The sequence below is a fragment of the Dryobates pubescens genome, chromosome 31, assembly GCF_014839835.1.
Source record: "Dryobates pubescens isolate bDryPub1 chromosome 31, bDryPub1.pri, whole genome shotgun sequence".
In the NCBI taxonomy this organism is placed as follows: domain Eukaryota; kingdom Metazoa; phylum Chordata; class Aves; order Piciformes; family Picidae; genus Dryobates; species Dryobates pubescens.
Genome location: NC_071642.1, coordinates 3,379,202 through 3,397,936, shown reverse-complemented (window position 1 = coordinate 3,397,936; position 18,735 = coordinate 3,379,202). Strand labels below are relative to the sequence as shown.

The 18,735-nt window shown below is 61.9% G+C and overlaps 3 protein-coding genes across 3 annotated transcripts; all 3 read right to left on the bottom strand.

Annotated features, from left to right (window-relative positions):
• Positions 1–3,242: 3,242 nt before the first annotated feature.
• On the bottom strand, positions 3,243–10,240 carry CDC34 (cell division cycle 34, ubiqiutin conjugating enzyme). Its single transcript, XM_054175310.1, has 5 exons — positions 9,907–10,240; positions 6,698–6,784; positions 5,479–5,576; positions 4,667–4,801; positions 3,243–3,543 (listed from the first exon to the last, which is right to left on the bottom strand). Exons 1-5 carry the CDS (start codon positions 10,081–10,083, stop codon positions 3,333–3,335), a joined length of 708 nt encoding a protein of 235 aa, XP_054031285.1. The 5' UTR covers positions 10,084–10,240; the 3' UTR covers positions 3,243–3,332.
• A 1,585-nt stretch (positions 10,241–11,825) lies between these two features.
• On the bottom strand, positions 11,826–13,218 carry TPGS1 (tubulin polyglutamylase complex subunit 1). Its single transcript, XM_054175309.1, has 2 exons — positions 12,887–13,218; positions 11,826–12,728 (listed from the first exon to the last, which is right to left on the bottom strand). Exons 1-2 carry the CDS (start codon positions 13,216–13,218, stop codon positions 12,197–12,199), a joined length of 864 nt encoding a protein of 287 aa, XP_054031284.1. The 3' UTR covers positions 11,826–12,196.
• Positions 13,219–14,148: 930 nt separating this feature from the next.
• Positions 14,149–17,022, bottom strand: MADCAM1 (mucosal vascular addressin cell adhesion molecule 1). Its single transcript, XM_009901048.2, has 5 exons — positions 16,962–17,022; positions 16,340–16,606; positions 15,919–16,233; positions 14,900–15,556; positions 14,149–14,273 (listed from the first exon to the last, which is right to left on the bottom strand). Exons 1-5 carry the CDS (start codon positions 17,020–17,022, stop codon positions 14,149–14,151), a joined length of 1,425 nt encoding a protein of 474 aa, XP_009899350.2.
• Between the last annotated feature and the right edge of the window lie 1,713 nt (positions 17,023–18,735).

The window sequence follows — 18,735 nt, the reverse complement described above, 5'->3', positions numbered from 1 at the left end:
AGGGAGCGGGGCCAGGGCTGGCCACGCCCCAATCACCACCCCTTTGGCCAATCAGAGGCCGCTCCGACGAGTTGTCCCACCCACCCCGGTGCGGCCAATCAGAGAGAAGAGCTGGCAGAGTCCTTCATCCCCTTCTAGCCCCTAGCGCGCAGAGCCGGTTCGGGCCGGTCCTCCTCGGCCACGCCCCCCGGGCGGGCGGACAGCCAATGGGGAGGCAGGGAGAAGGGACGGCGGGCGAGGAGCGGCGGCGGGGCCGCTCCGCGCACGGGAGGGGGAACGCCGGAGGTACCGGAGCGGCACCGGGGACGGCTCCGCACCGCATCGGAAGGCTGCTGTCGGGGGTACACGACTGCATGTGCCGGGCCAGAGGGCAGAGGTGCGGCCCGCGATGGCGGGGGGGTCTCGCTGCCGTTAAAAACACCTTTGAGAGAGTTTCCACCCGCCGAGTCGAGGAATACTGCGGTATGGCGGGGAGCACCGCGGCGGGGATCCACCGGCAGGGCACGGTCCGGCCAGGCGAAGTACAGTCAGGCCCAGGAGCCACACCGAGATGCTGAAGTGGGCTGTGCCCTACACGCCTTCAGCCTTGCAAGGCACATGGTGGGCAGAGGCGCAGGGAAACCTCCGGGTGGCTTTTAGGTCCCCAGGGCAGGGCCCACCCGGAGTCGCCTCGCCCCCGCCTTGGCCGTACCGGAGGCTGTGGCCCTCGGGGGTGACGCGGAGCCACCTGCGTCCCCGCAGCGGGACACGTGGGAAGGGAACTGGACGGCGCCTCCTCAGCGCAGGGAGGGAGGCTGAGACAATGGCTCCTGCGAGCAGCAGCGGGGCCTGTGCCAAGACAAACCAGCAGCAGCCTCCAGAGAGGGCCCCAGGACTACCTGCGGTGCGGGTAAAGCTCCTGGCCCCAGCATCTGGGCCCGAGCTGCACTTTCCCTTGAGGCCAGGAAATGCTGAAGCTTAGCTCCCAGCCCAGCTGGGGCTGCCTGATAAGGGCAGGAGGCTGCAGCAGGCCACAGCCGAGCACGGGTGGGCGCTTTGGCCCTGGGGCAGCTGGAGCAAGGAGACCTCTGCAGGGCTATGGCTTTGTCCGCAGCTCTTCCCCCGCGTCGGGAGCTGACTCTAGGCTGACCCAGCCCCGGGAGCCAGGTGGAACACTCACAGCCGGGGGTGCTGGGTAGGGGGGCAGGAAGAGCCGAAACAATGGGGCTGGTGGCGCCAGCTCCTGCCGTGCTGTCCGCAGGGATCTGCTGGCTCTTGTGAGTTGCTGAACCCTCCTGAAGCCTTTCTCCCTCCACCTAAGCACCGTATCTGGCCCCAGCATGTCCTGCCTGGCTGCCCGGTTCTGCAGGGCCAAGGGTAGGGCCATGCAGGGTAGGTCTTGGTGGCATTGGGTCCGTGGGGGCATCCTGGGGGCAATGAGGAGGGTCACCAGCTGCAAGGAGCCAGGGTCCTTGCAGTCCTGCCTGCAGGTCCCTGCATTCACAGGGACCAGCCAGGGTGGGAAGGAGCTGCTGGGGGTGCATGGAGCGGTCCCCCAAGGAATAAAGAGGGGTCTGACTTTGAGCTAGCAGCTGGGCTTGCTGCTGCTCTTTGCTGGCTGGTTGACCTTGGAAGCCGTTTGCCAGGCCTGAATAAAGTGACAATAATCCTATTCACCTTTTAGCCTCATTTCCTGAGGCAACAAAGCACATGTGTGTGCCACGTGCGGGGCCCAGGTGTCACTCAGAGCCTGATCCCCTCTGCATGGCTCCTGCAGGAGGTGAGGGGAATGTTTCCCCTTGCTCCTCAGAGCTTTGCCCGAGGTGCAGGAGCCCTATGGGGGTCACAGAGGCAGTTTGCCAAGGTCTCATCCCTGCTACAGCCCCAGGGAACTGGCAGCAGAGCTGACCTGCCCACTCCAGCAGAGTCAGACAAGGGACTGGCAATGCCCCTTGGCTGGAGCAGCAGGCTGGGAGCTCACCACAGCCCTGCAAGCTCACATGTCCCAGCCAGTCCTGGCCTGTGGGCTCAGGGCACACCCAGCTGCACCCACATAAGAGCAGCCACTAGGCCCCAGGCACCCATCAGGCACCCATTTGCTACAGCTCTGTGCAGCCAGGTGCTGCCTGGGCAGGTTTGCTGTGGGCAGAGGTGCCCATACAGCACAGCTGGGCTCAGGGCAAGAGAGGAAAAACCACCTCAGTGCAGAGCTGGAAGGTTATGAGGACTCAGCAGAGCCCAATATCCTGCCCAGGCAGAGCCCTTGGCCCTGGCTCCAAGAAGAGGCAGTGAATGCTGCACTGGGAAGGGCAGAGATGTTCTCTAGGCCAAAGGCAGCCCAGCCCAGCCACTCCTGCTTGCTTTACAAGCTTGAAAAGAGAGTTCCTGTGAGACTCAAGGCCACCCTGCAGCCCCCAGCCCTGGGAGGGCAGTGAGTTTGCCCCACCTGGAGCTGCAGGGCAGGAGCTGGTCCACAGCTGATATGGAAACCCTCAGAGCCTGGGCACAGGCTGGGGCAGAGCCTCACCCACACACCACAGAGCAGCTCCTCCCAAGTACTTTATTAAATATTTTTCAGGAAAACAGAAGCAGAAAGACTCATGAGCACTACCCCAACCCTCCCAGCTGGTTAAAAACTACAAACAGCCCTCCCTCCCACCCCCCCCCCAAGCCCTGCAGTGGCTGCCAAGCACATCCTGCCTCAATGTCTTGGCCCTTCCCAAGGTCCCAGCCCTTCTCTGCCCAGCTCCAGCATCACAGGAAGGGCAGCAGAAGGGTCCCACCAAGGAGGGCTCCACCACATGGGGCTCCACCACCTGCAGGAAGCTCCACGAGGCTCTCACAAGTCCACAGCTGCCCCAGACCATCCCTCCCAGGCAGGGCTGAAGGAGGTCAGCGTGCACCGAACCGCGGGCAGCCGAGCCTCAGTTCCGTCACCGCTCCTCCTCGTCCAGGCAAAGCCACCAAGCTCCACAAGCTCTGTGGATTCATGGATCCCACCCCCCACCCCCCCTCAACACAACTTCTCCCCTCCCTCCCTCCCTCCCCCACCCTGTGCCCAGGAAGTTTATAAAACAGGGTCGATTTTTGCCTTGGTTTTGTTTCTTTCCTCCTTTTTGTGTGTGTTTTGCTTCGCTGCTTCTAACAAAGAGAGCGGTGGGATTTCCTTTGCCGCAGCAGAACAGCCTCCCTGCGAGGTAGAGAGTTAATTTCAGGGCTGACAAGATCCTAAATTCAAACCACTTTTGTTTTTGTTTTTTTGTTGTTGGGTTTTTTGTTGGGGTTTTTTTTTGTCCTAGTTGAGGTAAAAATTCAGTAGTTTGTGAGCAAGTTTTGCAGGGGCCAGAGGGCCATCAGGACTCCTCGTTGCCAGAGTCGTCCTCGTCGCCGTAGCAGCTCTCTGCTTCCTCCTCCATCTCATCATCTTCGTAGTAGTCATCATAGAAGAGGTCAGAGCCCTCATCTGGGGCTGGAGTCTTGGTCTTCACGCAGTACTCTGCCAGGGTGGTGGGCACCTTCACGCCATCCCGCTCGGCGTCCACCTTGGTGCCCAGGACTTGCTTCCTGCAGGGCGAGAGGCCAGGGGGTGAGGCTGGAGCCCCGCGCGGTGCGGCCACATCGTCGTTCCCCCCCCCCCTGCAGCTGGCCCCCAGGGACACCACAGCATCAGTCAGCCAGGTTGGAAAGAGGCCTCTCCAAGATCGTCAAGTCCACCTGATCACCCAACCCTAACTCATCAGCCAGGCCATGGCACTAAGTGCCTCCTCCAGGCTTTTCTTAAAGCCTGGAGGAGGCTCAGGGGAGACCTTCTTGCTCTCTACCTTAAAGCCTGGAGAAGAGAAGGCTCAGGGGAGACCTTCTTGCTCTCTACAACTACCTGAAGGGAAGTTGTAGCCAGGTGAGAGTTGGTCTCTTCTCCCAGGCAACCAGCACCAGAACAAGAGGACACAGTCTCAAGCTGTGCCAGGGGAAGTTTAGGCTGGAGGTGAGGAGAGAGTTCTGCCCAGAGAGAGTTGTTGGCCACTGAAATGTGCTGCCCAGGGAGGTGGTGGAGTCACCATCCCTGGAGGTGCTCAGAAAGGGATTGGATGCGGCACTTAGTTTAGTAGACATGAGGTGTTGGGTGACAGGTTGGAATTGAGCTTTGAGGTCTTTTCCAACCTTACTGATTCTATGATCTCCAAGGACCTCAACCCCACCACCTCCCTGGGCAGCCCATCCCAATGGGCAAGCTCTCCTTCTGTGAAGAGCTTCCTTCTAAGACCAAGCCTCAACTTCCCCCTGCACAGCTTGAGACTGTGTCCTCTTGCTGGTTGCCTGGGAGAAGAGACCAACCCCCTCCTGGCTACAGCCTCCCTTCAGGGAGATGGAGATGGTGAGAGGACAGGAGAGGTGAGAGCACCATGGAGCAAAGATGGCTGCACTGCTGCATTTCCCTTGCTCTAAGGTACCCCAGACCACACCAGGGCTGCTCAGCCTGCAGCTGAGAAGTTTCAAGTGCCAGCCCCACGAGACAGCCCTGGCAGCCGGACCACGCTGGCAACCACGTCTGCTACCACCCCCAGATCCTCAGCTGCAGAGCAAAAAAGGGCCAAAGGGCTTCAGCTGAGAGCAAATCTGGGTACAGAAGCCAAGCAAGCTGCTCCCAGGAGCCACACTCAGAGGCAGCTGGGGTCTCAGCACGCACCTGATGATGTCTGTGTACTCCCGGTCCTTCCCCTTGCTCTCCTTCCACTTGCGGTACATGACGGAGGCGTCCACGTTGGCTGGAGAGAAGGTGTTGGGTTCATTCAGCAGTGAGATCACACTCAGGAGAATGGTCCTGGAATCCATCAACAGCAGCAGGTGAGGCCTGAGGTGGGGCAGCAGCTGCCCACGTGCCAGCAATGCCAGCAGCTTTGGGGTCACACAAATCACTGCGCCTCCCAGGCGAGCTCTGCCTGGTCTTAGGATCACAGAACGGTCAGGGCTGGAAGGGACCTCAAGGCTCAGCCAGTTCCAGCCCCACTGCCAAGGGCAGGGACACCTCACACCACAGCAGGTTGCTCACAGCCACATCCAGCCTGGCCTTCAAAACCTCCAGGGATGAGGCTTCCACCACCTCCCTGGGCAACCTGTGCCAGTCTCTCACCACCCTCATGGGCAACAACTTCTTCCTAACATCCAATCTGAATCTCCCCACTTCTAGTTTTGCTCCATTCCTCCCCAGCCCTATCACTCCCTGACACCCTCACAAGTCCCTTCCCAGCTTTCCTGTAGCCCCCTGTGGCCTCCTGGAAGGCCACAACTAGGTCTCCTTGGAGCCTTCTCTTCCCCAGACTGCACAGCCCCAACTCTTTCAGCCTGTCTCCATAGGGGAGGAGACAACCAAGCAAGCAGCCCAAGAGCCTTTCCACAGCCTCCAGGCATCCTCCACAGGCTTTAGGAGCAGGAGGCAGTGCCCACCTCCCCATCCCAGCTCCCGAGGGAGCTTCCTGCCCGCAGCCCCCCGGCCCTCACCGCACGTTCTGGGTAGGGTTCCACCGCTCGGAGGGCAGCTCCCCGCTCTGGGGGTCGTCCACGGGTGGGTGCAGGATGGAGATGCAGACATCACCAGTCTGAAAGCACAAGTGACACAGCACCCTCAGAGCTGCTGCCCCCCAGCACGCCTCCAGCAGCAGCTGGGTCCTCCCCTCCAGCAGCCTGCTTGCTTTTCATAGAATGGGCTGGGTTGGAAGGGGCCTTGGAGATCATCCAGTTCCAAGCCCACTGCCGTGGGCAGGGACACCTCCCACCAGCCCAGGCTGCTCAAGGCCTCATCCAGCCTGGGGCATCCACAACTTCCCTGGGCAACCTGTTCCAGAGTCTCCCCACCCCTCCTGTCAAGCATTTCTTTCTAATCTTCAGCCTACATCTCCCCTCCCCAAGCTTCAATCCAATGCCTCTCATCTTATCACTGCAAGCCCTTGTAAAAAGTCCTTCCCCAGCTTTCTTGTGGCCTCCTTTCAGGTACTGGAAGGCTGCTCCAAGGTCATTTCCCCAGAGCCTTCATTTCACTTGGGTTTAAGCCAGGTGGGGCACTCCCAGCCCATGCTTTCAGTCCCCAGGAAGGGACAGCACGAGCGGTGGTCCCCACTACACTGCCTGCAGCCACAGGCCTTGGCATAAGCTCCCCTCCACCTCCAGCAGCCCGCAGCTGAGGCTGCCTAACCAAACCCCACGTCCCCAGCACAGCCCCACTGGTCCCCAGGGCAGCAATCCTGGCAAGCACACAGCCCAGGGCCACGCACATCCCTCACCTGGCCTTGGCATGGAGCGCGGCATCCTGCTGGCCAAGCGTGGGAGCCTGCGAGCCTGGAAGCCAGGCCAGGGCAGGAGCCTGGAAGCCAGGCCAGGGCAGGAGCCTGGAAGCCAGGCCAGGGCAGGAGCCTGGAAGCCAGGCCAGGGCAGGAGCCTGGAAGCCAGGCCAGGGCAGGAGCCTGGAAGCCAGGCCAGGGCAGGAGCCTGGAAGCCAGGCCAGGGCAGGAGCCTGGAAGCCAGGCCAGGGCAGGAGCCTGGAAGCCAGGGCAGGGCAGGAGCCTGGCTGCTGGGAGCTCGTTAGCTGCATTCCCAGTGCCAGGCACGGGATGCCAAAGGCACAGAGCTTCCAAGGCCACAGACAAAGGCTGGCATTTTCCTCCAGCCACGTGCCCTCCCCTCTCTGCCCAGGGTGCTCTGGGTGCTGTCCCAGGTGACTCACCTCGTAGATATTGGGGTGCCACATCTTGGTTAGGAACCTAAAGGCAGGAGGAGAATAGGGGTAATCGATGGGGAAGCGGAGACGAGCCTGGGAGGGAACAAGAAAGACAAAGGAGCATCAGGGGGAGAAGGGAGCACAGCTCTCCTCTGTCAAGTCCAGCTGTGCTCCTGCAGACACAGCCTTGGCACCAGCCAGCTCTGCAGGCAGGGCACCAGCAGCATGGCACTGGGCAGAGGAAGCTGGAGGCAGGGGTCAGAGACCTGCAGCGGCTCCTTCCCCACCACCCTGTACCAAACCCTCCCCCTCCCCTGGTGTCTACCTGTGCTAACCTGGTGCTCTGTGATGCAGAGGGAGCTTGTGGTGCTGGTCCAGCACACACCTCCCACTGGCACAGCATGGCAAAACCTAAGGCTGGCTGCTTCAGGGTGGCAAAGAGCGGTGGGACGAGGGCCAAGCACGGAGGCAGCCAGGGCTGGGGGCCCCCAGCGTGAGCCACGTGCTCTACCAAACCCCAGGCCCATGCCTGGGTCCTGTTGTTGGGGACACAGGAGGGTTGCACCACCCAAGAGGAGGTTGTTTACCCTTCAGAGCTCACAGGGAAGGAAGTATCAGGTGCTGGGTGCTCCTGAACCTCTAAAAATAGCCCAGTTCCAGAAAGAGCCTCAGTCCAAACTGGCTGCAGCGTGCAGCTCAGGGGCTAAAAATAAAAGCACATGAAGATCATCCCACAGGCTGGGCTCCAGCACCAGCAGCCACAACTGGCCCACCCCTGGCCACAAAACCCCAGGCAGGTCAGAAAGCCAGGCTGCTGAGCTGGAGTGAGAAGGCAAAGCCCCAGGTGGCACAGAGCCCCTCTCCCAAGAGGTGCTGCCCCAAGCCCACTGGCGCCCCGCAAGCAGAGGGGCAGCTTCTCCCTGGGTCACTGCACAAGCTGCCACGACTGTGTCCCAGCTTTTGGGTGTTCCCAGACTCGGGAGGCAAAGTTCCAGGTGGAGATTCAGCCCCTGGGGGTTTGTGGTGGGTTGAAATTTCCTCCCCAGCATTAAGTTTGCCAGACCAGCTCAGCTGGAAGCAAATGAAAAGCGACCACAGGCTTGGGCAAGATGACCTCTGAGGGTCCCTTTCAACCTGACACATTTTGTGATGGTGAAAAACACCAAGAGCCAGAGAGAAGCAAACGAAACAGAGAAGGCTTAAACCACTTCAACAGCAACTGCCTGAGCTCTCAGTTTGTGTTTGAGAGACTTCAGATGCTGGAGCCATGAAATAACAGCAGGAACTACCCCAGCTCGGCCTGGCAGCAACCCAGGGTCACCATTTGCCCTGGAACAAACCTGGCATGGGCCCCATTCAAGAGGGTAACTGCAAACGAGGCTCGGGATGCTTCTGGAATTACAGCCTCGACAATAGGTGCTGCTGCCAGCCCCAGTCGTCAGCTAACAGCCGTTAAGAGACCGGTGGAGAAGGCAGACAGACATCTCTCCTCCCCCTCTGCACTGCCCTGACCAACCCAACTCCATCCTAGGCTCCAACCCCCCTGCTCTCCACCTCCTCTCCCACCCTGCTAGCGTCTGGCCCTGCTACAAGTTGCTCAGAGTCACAGACTTGTTTGGCTTGGAAAAGCCCTCCAAGACCATCAAGTCCAACCTAAGACCACCCTGACCATTAAACCACATTCCCAGGATTCTTGAACACCTCTCCAGGGATGGTGACTTCACCACCCCCCCCCCGGGCAACCTACTCCAAAAGCAGCCCCTGACCACAGCAGGTCCTTCCCTACACTCATTACCCCTTTTGCCTCCCAGCTGTCCCTTTGTCTGACCGTGCTGGGTTCTGTGGAGCAGGACAAGGGGGTGGGAAGAAGCAAGCAGCAAGGCAGCGGCTGGGGCTGGACGTGTTTGGTGGAGCTTCAGGCAGCCCAGGGCTGCACACACACACAGCAACACATGGCCTGTGCTGGGCTCTGGCCAAACAGCTGAACTTGGCAGAATAATCTCCTTTGTTGTGCCAGAGGGGATCAGAACAAAACCAGCCTGAGGCAAAGCAGCCCCCGAAGGGGGCTTGGGAAGCAGCCTTGCTTTGCTGGACACAGCCAGGGTGGTGTTATCACCGAGCTTGAAGAGGACTCGGCCCCTTCTCCTCTTATGCACAGCCTCATCCGTTGCCAGCCAACTGTGCTGGGTCTGGAAGCTCTCAGACACAAACAGGAGCATGAGCTGCTGCCAGGGTAAGAGTTCAAAGGGCCCAGAGCCAAAAGGGGCAACGGGGAAAAGGCTGCATTTGGGTGAAGAAATAGAACTCGGCTCTGAAGCATCGAACTTGCCTGCCCCTGCTCCCCGAGAAAAACAAACGTCCCAGTTTCTGGGGCACAGCTGACCCTCGGGCTGACTCACCCCGAGTGCATCCCCACCCTTCTAGCAACAGGATGGCGACAGAGTTACTCGTAGTGGAGGAGGGAGGATCAGAAAGAGGAAGAAAACAGCTACAGAGGTTGCACAACCCCCAGGAAGAGCAGATACACATCCTCTCGGTAGGGACTGCGCAGGCAGGGCGCACAACACCTTCTCCCCTCCCCACACGAAACCATAACAGCTGCTCCCCACCCAACTCGAGCTGCTGCTTGCTCAGCCCGAGCTGTCTGTGCCTGCACAGGAGCGTCCTTTGCCTTTTCTCTCTAGTTTGGTAGAGATGCACCAGATCCCCTTCATGAAGGAAGGAGGAAAATCCCCCAGAAGCCAAATTCCCCTTCCAGCTAAGGGAACCCTTGGCTAGTCTGGCAGCAGCCACCTGCACATAGATTCCCCTCCTCGCCCTGGCTCCTCCTGGCAAGCGCTCCAGCCCCAGGGAACCCAAGGTGTCCAACTACAGATCCAGGTCTTGCTGGCCCTCATCGCCCCCTCATCCCCAGCAGCAATCTTGTCATGCCCGCCCCCAGTATCCGCATCAACTCGACTCGCAAGATCTCCTCTCTCTCACTCCACAGCCCCTTTCCAGGGGCTCTCTGCCCCTTCTAAAATCATTTCCCAAGGCATCCTCCCACCCAAGTCCATCCCCCCCCCACCTACGCTGCCTCCTGTCCCTCCTAAACCCCGTTTCCCAGCACAGACCTCCACCCCCCCAACCCCCCCACACACCACGAGAGCTTCGCCTCTTCGAGACATCGGTCCTCCCAACACATCCCGCCCCCCCTGCTGCCCCCAGCCCCTCACCTTGAAGTACCCGCCCTCATAGTAGGTGTTCGGGGGGCCGAAGATGGCCACCTCCCAGTTGTAGAGGTCCCCCTCATCTACCAAGTTGACCCGGAACCCTTCCACGGGCTCCTCCTGCAGCCCTTTCAGCTCCAGCAGCAGCGCCTTCTGCGAGCTGGGCACAAGGGGCCGCGCCATGGCGAGGAGCCGGAGTAGGCCGCGGGCGAAGCCGGGTGCTGGCGTAGGCGCGGCGGCCGCTGCGGGGCGGGGGGCAGCGGGTGCGGGTTCGGCTGCGAGCAGCCGCTCCGAGCGCAGCGCGCGGGGCACGGCGGGAGCTGTAGTCCGCCCGCGCGGGGCGGGGCCAGGGCGGGCTCCACCCACACGGGCGCCGCTGGCCTATCAGAGCGCGCCGTTAGTAGAGGGGCGGTACAGAGAGCGGGTCCCTCCTCCCCCCGTCGCTCTCTGCCTATCACAGAGCGCCGTTGCGCAGGGGCGGGGCAGAGCCTCCCGTCCGGGAAGCTCCGCGGTGCAGCGGTGCCTCCGGCCCTCGGGGCGCGGTGGGGGCCGTACCGGAACCGCTCCAGCAGCTTGTGTCCGTGCTTCTGGCCTCCAGCGTACTCAGGCTTCTCACCCGGCAAACCCACTGAGGGTGGACTCTGGCCATGGAGGTCTGGCTACCTCCCCCTCAGGCCCAGGGGGTCATACAGGCCTCTCGCCCCCAGGAGCCTCCCCAGCACCAGGACACCCCCAGCACGTTGAGCCACATCAAATCCCACCCCTCCTGCCAGTCCGGGTGCTCCCTGCAGCCGTGCTGTCTCCAGTCGGTGTTTACCACGCACAAAGTGGTCCAGGCCACAGCAGGTGATGATGTCCATGAGCCAGGAGGAAGCACTTAGCACAATTACCATGCCTACATAATTATTTTACAGCATTTCATAAAGCAGCGTCTGGAATTCAAGCAGAGGGAGCTACAGGCATGGCAGAGATCTCTCCAGCATCACCCATTCCCACTTCCCTTTGTGTCACATCCCAGGCACCTCGTTCAGGAGCCACCCAAACCGGCTCCAGGTACTGCCCCTCCTGCCTGCAGGGGTCAAAACATCCGCTGAGCACCACAAAACAAACAGCCCACAGCACAAAGGGCATCCTCCCCCGACCTCCTTTTCCTCCTGGCAACTACAAGTGCTTTGCTGTACCTTCAGCTGGGTGCCTGCTACAGGCTTCAGCCATCAACCCCTGACGACAGGAGCTTCCCCCGGGGCTCTGAGCCCTGCTGTGGTGCAGCCCAGCCCCAAGTGCTGGCAGCCAGCAAAGAAAAGGGGCCACTAAGGAAAAAAAAAATCATAAAAAGCTTTAATGTCTTAACAGTAAACCAATAGACACAGTATCAACCAACACAGACAAGGTCAAATAAATAACACATGATTCAACAGGCAACTCTGTTCAAAAGCAAACTATGACCTCAGGGACCAGGGTTTGTCTGGTCTTGACCCAGATTTCCATGTCCCAGATCATGACTGAACCCACAGCAATCTGCAGCTTTAGGGGGGGGTGAAGTCATAGCCCAGGTCAGAGCTTTGATCATCAGAGTCCAAACCACAGCAGCCAGGGGCAGCTGAGTAAACACCAACTCACATGGCTCAGCTGCTGGCAGAGCCAGAAGCCCTCTGCTCAGCCCCAGCCTGGTGAGGGTTTGCTGCCCAACTGTCCGGTCCTCATCTGCTGTGTGTTTAAAACACTCAACTTAATTCTTCCATCTCACACTTTGGAGCAGCCCCACGTTTGCCTGCAAAGCCTGAGGCAGGTAAGCATCAGCCCTCACTTCACAGTTATGTGCAAAACAAACCCCCAAAACAGAAACAAAGCTCCCTGCTGAAGCTGCAAAACATGACATTGTGAGGGCTAGGATGAAACTGGGGGGGGGGGGGGGGTCGTCTCTGGAGGTCCAGCCCTACATTTACTTCATTCTAGCTCATTTTTAATGATTAACACTGCCCTACAGCTCCCAGGCCTCCTTCCAAATCCCCAGGTAACACCTGAAAAGGAGTTACTAGTGCCAGCTGGATCAGAGGAGCCACAGCTGGGACAGGCACAGAGGACAGGGACACATCCAGCACCTGTCATGATTGAAGAAGGAAAAAAGGGTGGAAATCAGGGGTCTTTCAGCAGGCAGAGCTGGGCTCTCAGGCAGGCATGAGCAGCCCCTGTGCCCACTGTCCAGCTTGGCACCAGGGTCTGGAGCCTCCTTGGCTCGTACAGCCCCACAAAGAGGTTGGTGCAGACACGGCCAGCGTTGCTCCCACCCCAGCCATTACTCGACAGGCTTCACTTTCGCCACGAACAAGGCAGTGGCTTTGCTCAGGAACTCCTCTCTGCTCATGGAGGGACCAATCTTCCTCTCCTGCAGCGCCTGGTCCATGGCCAGGGCCAGGCCGTCTGGCCCCAGCTTGGAGCCTGCTTCCAGGTAGCGGCTGGGGACGGAGAAGTGGCCGACGCCCAGGGCATCCTCCAGCGCCCGCAGCACGGCCTGGCACACCCTGCTGTCAGCGGCACCGGAGCCGCCATCCAGGACGCCGAAGAGCGCATCCGCCTTGGCCGCGAACTCCAGCAGCACGAAGCAGGTCAGGACGCCGTAACGGAAGACGTCGAAGGGCACTGCCTCGTGATCGCGGCAGCGGACGCGGCCTAGCAGCGCGGCCGCCGCCTCCGCCGGCGCCGCCCCGTGCTGGCAGATGCGCCGCAGCAGTTCGCTGTACAGCCGCCCGTCCACGCCCGCCCGCCGCCGCCGCCCGCCGGCACCCAGCACCTCGTAGGCCGCGCCGGCGTTGCTGTCGAAAGCTGTCCTGTCGCGACATGGCACAGACAACAGACACGCGGCCTCACCCCCGCCCGTCCCGCACTACAGCTCCCGGCGTGCCCTGGACGCCGGTGCGGGGCACACCGGGAGCTGTAGGCGGCCGCCGCCGCCTCCACCCGTACTCCGCCCTCCTGTCGCCCGCACCTGTGGGAGTGATGAGCAAGCCGCACGTACCACAGCGCCCGGGCCAGGCGCTGCGGCTGCCCCGGGAGCTCGGCGGTGGCCTCGGGGCTGCCCAGCACCAGCCGCTCGAAGTAGTCAGCCAGGAAGGAGACCGGCTCCTCGGGCCGCGCCTCCAGCACCTTCAGCAGCGCCTCTCGCACCATGGCAGTGACGCCGGCCCGCAGCAGGAACTCCGCCTCGCTCCCCAGACCGCCGCCTGCCGCCCCAGCCGGCTCCGTCAGCCCGCTGCCGGCCGCCGGGGCCGCGGCCGGGGCCAGGGCGGCGGCCGCCCGCCGCTTCTCGTACGCCGCCATCTTGGTTGCAGGCGACGGAGGCCGGTTCCGGCCATTTTACTGCGGTTCCGCCCGGGGAGGGGGGGAGTCCCCGCGCCGCCATCTTGCACACCGATAGCCAATCGGTGAGCGGAAAAGCAGCAGAGCGCGCCGCCATTGGGCGAGGCCGTGGGCCGCCATTTTGAGTGCGGGCAAAGGAGCCGCCCTGGTCGCCGTCGCTAGTCCGGGCAGGTGCCCCGCCCTTAGCAACGGGGCGCAGGGTGGTCGCTGCGGACGCTGCTCGGTGACCCGCGGACCCCCCGCCGGTGGCGGTGAGGGCCTGCCCCAGCCCTGGCCCTTTGCTCATTGTTCGAACAAAACCAGCCCTTTATTGGAGTCTGCAGCCCGCACACCATGGCCCCGTTCTCCTCCGCCCGGGACTGCCGTCCCTCTGTCGCGACAGACGATCGGTTGTCACTCTCCTGTGCACCCGCGTGGGTGCCGGGAGCCCCGAGGGTCGGACTCCCCACAAGCACTCATCGTCGGGCACAGCACAGTCCAGCGCTGTCCCTTTGGAGGTCTCTGTTCGTCCCCCTTCCAGCCTCCCCCTCCTGCGGGGTCCCGCAGCAGCCCGGCGGCTCTGCTCCCGCAGGACCCACGGCATCCCTTCCGAGCCTTGCTCCCGGGGACCGAGCTCCTCACAGGCCCCTCAGCTTCTCGGGCATCAGAGCCTCAGACACGGGCGAGGATTTCCCGAGCAGCTCAGAGGTCTCCACGTCCCCTCCTGTGCCCCGGAGCTGCTGTTCTCTCGGGGCTCGCAGCAGCAGCCCACACCCCACCAGCTCCACCATTCCCCGCTGGGACAGGCGCAGCTCCATCGGTTAGTCATTGTCCCAGGGCCCGGGTGAGGCCAGCAGCAGGAAAGGGGACAGTGGGGACAGGGCTGGGGACACCCACAGGCAGCTCCTGCTCCTAGTGCAGCTCGTAGCGAGACCTGACTCGTTTCCACAGGTGGTGAGACACGGCACTGGTCACGACCAGACCCAACAGTGAGATCGTTGTCCCCGTGGCAATGGCAGGGACTGTGCTGAATGAATCTGCAAAGACATGAGGGAAGGATCTGGAGGTGCTGGAGCGTGTCCAGAGAAGGGCCACGAGGATGAGCTGAGGGCTGGAGCTGCTCTGCTGTGAGGACAGGCTGAGGGAGTTGGGGCTGTTCAGTCTGGAGAAGAGAAGGCTCCAAGGAGACCTAATTGTGGCCTTCCAGTACCTGAAGGGGGCTCCAAGAAAGCTGGGGAGGGACTTTTGAGGGTGTCAGGGAGTGATAGGACTGGGGGGGATGGAGCAAAACTAGGAGTGGGGAGATTCAGATTGGATGTTAGGAAGAAGTTGTTCCCCATGAGGGTGGTGAGAGCCTGGCACAGGTTGCCCAGGGAGGTGGTGGAAGCCTCGTGCCTGGAGGTTTTGAAGGCCAGGCGGGAGGTGGCTGTGAGCAACCTGCTGTGGTGTGAGGTGTCCCTGCCCATGGCAGGGGGGTTGGAGCTGGTTGTGGTCCCTTCCAACCCTGACAATTCTGTGACTCTATGAGAGGACCTCTAGCTGCCCGTGCTCCAAACACCCGAAGGGGGAAGCAGAGCATCAACCGCGGCACTAACGCAACTTGCTGCAACCCTAGCCCAAGCAATGGGAGTGGAGCAGAGGGGGGCTGCAGACCACCACTCACCATCCAAGACCATCAGCTGCAGACTGACCACCTGGGAGCGGTGGCCAAGCAGGACACACCGGTAGGAGCCCTGGTGCTGGGGCTCGGCGCGGTCCAGGCGCAGCGTGGAGCTGCCGCCCACCACCTCCTGCCGGTACTGCGAGAGGGCCACGGGGGTCTGCAGCCAGCCGACGGTGACGTTCCCGGCACACCGGGCGTGGCACTCGATGCGCAGGGCCCTGCCTTTTGTGCCGTTGGGAGGCAGCGACCAGATCTGCAGGCTGCAGGCAGGCGCTGTCCCCTCCGATGTCCCTGTCCCCTCCTCCGCCGGCGGCGTGCCCCAGCCGGTGCTCTCCACCGCTGTCCCCGGTGCCTCCGCTGGGGCAGTCGCCGTGCTGGAGCCAGGGCTTGTGGTGGCGGTGGCCAAATGTGCCGTGGGGCTGCCTGTGCTGAGGTCCTGGGGAGCAGGGTGCTCTGTGGAGTGGGGTTTGGTCTCGGTGCTGGGCTCCCGTGTGGCGGTGAGGGCTGTGGTGAGATCGTGCGTGGAGATCGTGGTTGGCTCTGGGGGCAGCGCTGTGGTGGTCACGGGCTGTGCTGTGCTGGGGCTCTCTGTCGTAGCTGGCACTGTCCCGGGGGTCTCAGGGGAGACGGCCATGGCCGCTGGGTGCTCCATCACATCTGTGAGCACAGTAGGGTCGTGGCAACCTCGCCGTCGCTCGTGGCTGGGATGGGACCTCTCACATTAACCCCAGGAGGTGGCAGCTCCCTCCACCCACAACTCCCCACGGCCTCCACCCCACGAACCTGCTGCCCCGGGCAGGGAAAAGCAGCCAGTAGGAGCAAAGCAGCGAGTAGGAGCAAAGCAGCTCCCTCAGCACGGCAGTGGGCATGGGGCCGGGAGGTTTGCAGAGTGGCACAGAACTGGAGGGCTGCTCCCATCCCGGCAAAGCTGCTTCGAGCAGCACAGGGCAGTGGAGGTTGGCACCAGTGGGCAGGGCACTGCACGGCCCTGGGTCCCCAGCTCCCACACCAGCACTCACCCGCAGTGCTCACGGCCACAGATGCCACCCGGGTGAAGGTCTCCTGCCCAATGCTCAGCTTCACCTCACACCTGAACTCTGCCCCTTCCTCCACCTTCTCCCCCGGCACTGACAGCGTGGAGTCGACGTCGAACAGCATCTCATCAGTCTCCATGGGATCCAGGTCAGCTTCCTCCAGCACCTGGTCCCCCTGGTACCAGGTGAGCCCCAGCCCCACCACTGGGTAGATCCCCTGGGCCGAGCAGCGCAGGCTGCCCGGCTGCCCTGGCTGCAGGGCGCTTGGCTCTGGCACCAGCTGCAGCACGTCCGGGAGCGCTGAGGGAGGAATCAAGGCATCAAAGAGGGGACGTTGTCCCCGGGAGGGAGGGGGCTGCAAGACTTAGCTGGATGGTCAGCGAGGGCCAGGCTGGGGGAAGCTTACCATAGACCTTCAGGTGCACAGTACGCTGGTAGAACTGCCCTTGGCACGTCCCCTGGCAGATCTTGGTGCCCTCTGTGGCCACCCTGGCGTTGCTGATGTGCAGGATGCTGTGGGTGGGGAAGGAGGTGATGCTGCCCAGGCTGGTGTCCAGCCCCTTCCACTGCACCGTGCCCCCGGCACAGGCCAGGGAGCAATTCAGCTGTGCCGAGCCCCCGTAGGGCACCACCGGCTGCTGCGGCATCACTGCCAGCCTGTCAGCAGGGCGCCCTGGGCAGAGGGAGGAGGAAAACCACAGGGGTCAGGGAAGGGCTCACCAGAACCCTGCCATTCTCGAGGGAATTGTTTGCTGAGACCCCTTCCTCCCAGCTCTCATCCTTCCCCATCACCACTGCTGCTCAGGCAGCAGGACAGCAGCCCCAGGCCGGGCGCAGGCTGCCCCTAGCCCGGTGCCACCCTCTGCACCCCCGAGCAGCAGGGCAGGGAGTCAGGGCTGAGGGGTGAGGAGACCTCGGGGCCACGCTGGCCCGCGGTGCCATGCAGCGAAGCAAAGAGCTCAGCAGGCAGGGCCAGCAGCTCAGCGAGCTGAGGGATGGGGACAGCTCTCGGCCCCCTTGGCACTCACCGCTGCAGCCCCACGGCGACGGGAGGAGGAGGAGGAGGAGGAGGAGAGAAGCCGAATCCATCGCCCGCGGGGCAGGGCAGCAGCAGGAGCTGGTTTCTCTTCCTTCCATCCTTCCAGAGAGCGAATGCTGCTGGCTGCGGTTGTCTCTGCCTGGCCTCCGGTCCTGTCCTCAGCCCTTCTTAAGCTCCACAGGAACCGCCCCCCTCCCCCCAGCCCCAGGTCCTCCACCACTTCCAGCCCGAGGGGTATTTCCAGAGGGAGGTTTCTGAGTTTCCTCTAAGGTCAGCTCTTGCACAACACCAGCTCAGCAGCCAAGGGCTGTGCTGACAGCCCCCAACCCAGGAGAGCCTTTGGCAGCAAGGGTCCCTGCCTGCTCCCAGCACCCCCACCGGGCAGCCCAGCATAGCCACCCCACAGCCCATGGTGCAGCCAGGATCCTGATCCTTCCCTAGCTCCCTCTGGGCTCCACCATTCCCATATGGAGCCTCTGGCAAACCAACCCCAAACACCAAGAGCTCAAATGAGCCTTCGTGGGGCTGCCTGGGGATTCCTGACTATAGGAAAGGTCATCTCAGCCTTCTGCCCCAAAAGCAAGGCCAGGGATCCTGTTCAGCATCACTGGTGAGCATGGCTGGCACTGCCTGGCACTGCCTGGCACACGGGGTGGAGGGAAGGGAGCCAAAGCACATCCCACCAGGACCCCTGTGGGAGGTGGCCTCAGGAGCTGGCAGCATAGAATCACAGAATTGTCAGGGTTGGAAGGGACCTCAAGGCTCAGCCAGTCCCAACCCCCCTGCCATGGGCAGGGACACCTCACACCACAGCAGGTTCACATCCAGCCTGGCTTAAAAACCTCCAGGGATGAGGCTTCCACCACCTCCCTGGGCAACCTGTGCCAGGCTCTCACCACCCTCATGGGGAACAACTTCTTCCTAACATCCAATCTGAATCTCCCCATTTCTAGTTTTGCTCCATCCCCCCCAGTCCTGTCCCTCCCTGACACCCTCACAAGTCCCTCCCCAGCTTTCTTGTAGCCCACTTCAGATCCTGGAAGGCCACAATTAGGTCTCCTTGGAGCCTTCTCCTCTCCAGACTGCACAACCCCAACTCTCTGTCTGTCCTCACAGCAGAGCAGCTCCAGCCCTCTGCTCATCCTCATGGCCCCTCTCTGGACACCTTTCAGCATCCATCACAGCCCTGGCAGCAGCACAAGGGTCACCCAGAATGAACCAGGCCTTGAGTGCCCTGAAATGTGGGGGTTGGAAAGGTGCAGCCCCAGGGCAGAGGAGGTGTCCAGCCCCAGGGTGCTGCTCAGCAGGCTCAGCACTGATGCCCAGAGCAGGCTGTGCTGGAGGATGCAGCTCAGGCTTCCTGGGAAGGAGTTGTTTATGGCATAGATGGGGAAAGTGTCACCTGGGGAAGATGTTCACTACCTCACATTACTCAGCCCCAAACCCTGGCACAGCCTCAGCACCCATGGTGGGTCTGGCATTGCTTCCTCACTCTACCCAGCTCCCTGGAAAGAGACAGATCTGATTCTCCCCCATCCCATCCCATCCCATCCCATCCCATCCCATCCCATCCCATCCCATCCCATCCCCAGGCTGTGGCTGAGGCCAGGGAAGGTGCCAAAGGGCTGCTGGAGGGACAGACACCTCCTCTGTCACAGAAGGTGGAAAGTCAGCTCAGGACTTGAGCATTTCCCATCCCAGAACTCTCCAGGGAGGCAGCTCCGGGCACTGGGCGTGTGGTGCATCCTTCCAGGAGCTAATTA

Coding starts and splice junctions, on each gene's coding strand:
- CDC34 (XM_054175310.1), bottom strand. CDS start 10,083: ATGGCGCGGCCCCTTGTGCCCAGCTCGCAGAAGGCGCTGCTGCTGGAG. Junction 6,785..9,906: donor ATGAGGGCGGGTACTTCAAG/GTGAGGGGCTGG, acceptor GTTCCCTCCCAG/GCTCGTCTCCGCTTCCCCAT. Junction 4,802..5,478: donor AACCCTACCCAGAACGTGCG/GTGAGGGCCGGG, acceptor GATGGATTCCAG/GACCATTCTCCTGAGTGTGA.
- MADCAM1 (XM_009901048.2), bottom strand. CDS start 17,022: ATGGATTCGGCTTCTCTCCTCCTCCTCCTCCTCCTCCTCCCGTCGCCG. Junction 16,234..16,339: donor TGTGCACCTGAAGGTCTATG/GTAAGCTTCCCC, acceptor TTCCTCCCTCAG/CGCTCCCGGACGTGCTGCAG. Junction 14,274..14,899: donor GCAGCTGATGGTCTTGGATG/GTGAGTGGTGGT, acceptor ATGTCTTTGCAG/ATTCATTCAGCACAGTCCCT.
- TPGS1 (XM_054175309.1), bottom strand. CDS start 13,218: ATGGCGGCGTACGAGAAGCGGCGGGCGGCCGCCGCCCTGGCCCCGGCC. Junction 12,729..12,886: donor CTTGCTCATCACTCCCACAG/GTGCGGGCGACA, acceptor ATGTCGCGACAG/GACAGCTTTCGACAGCAACG.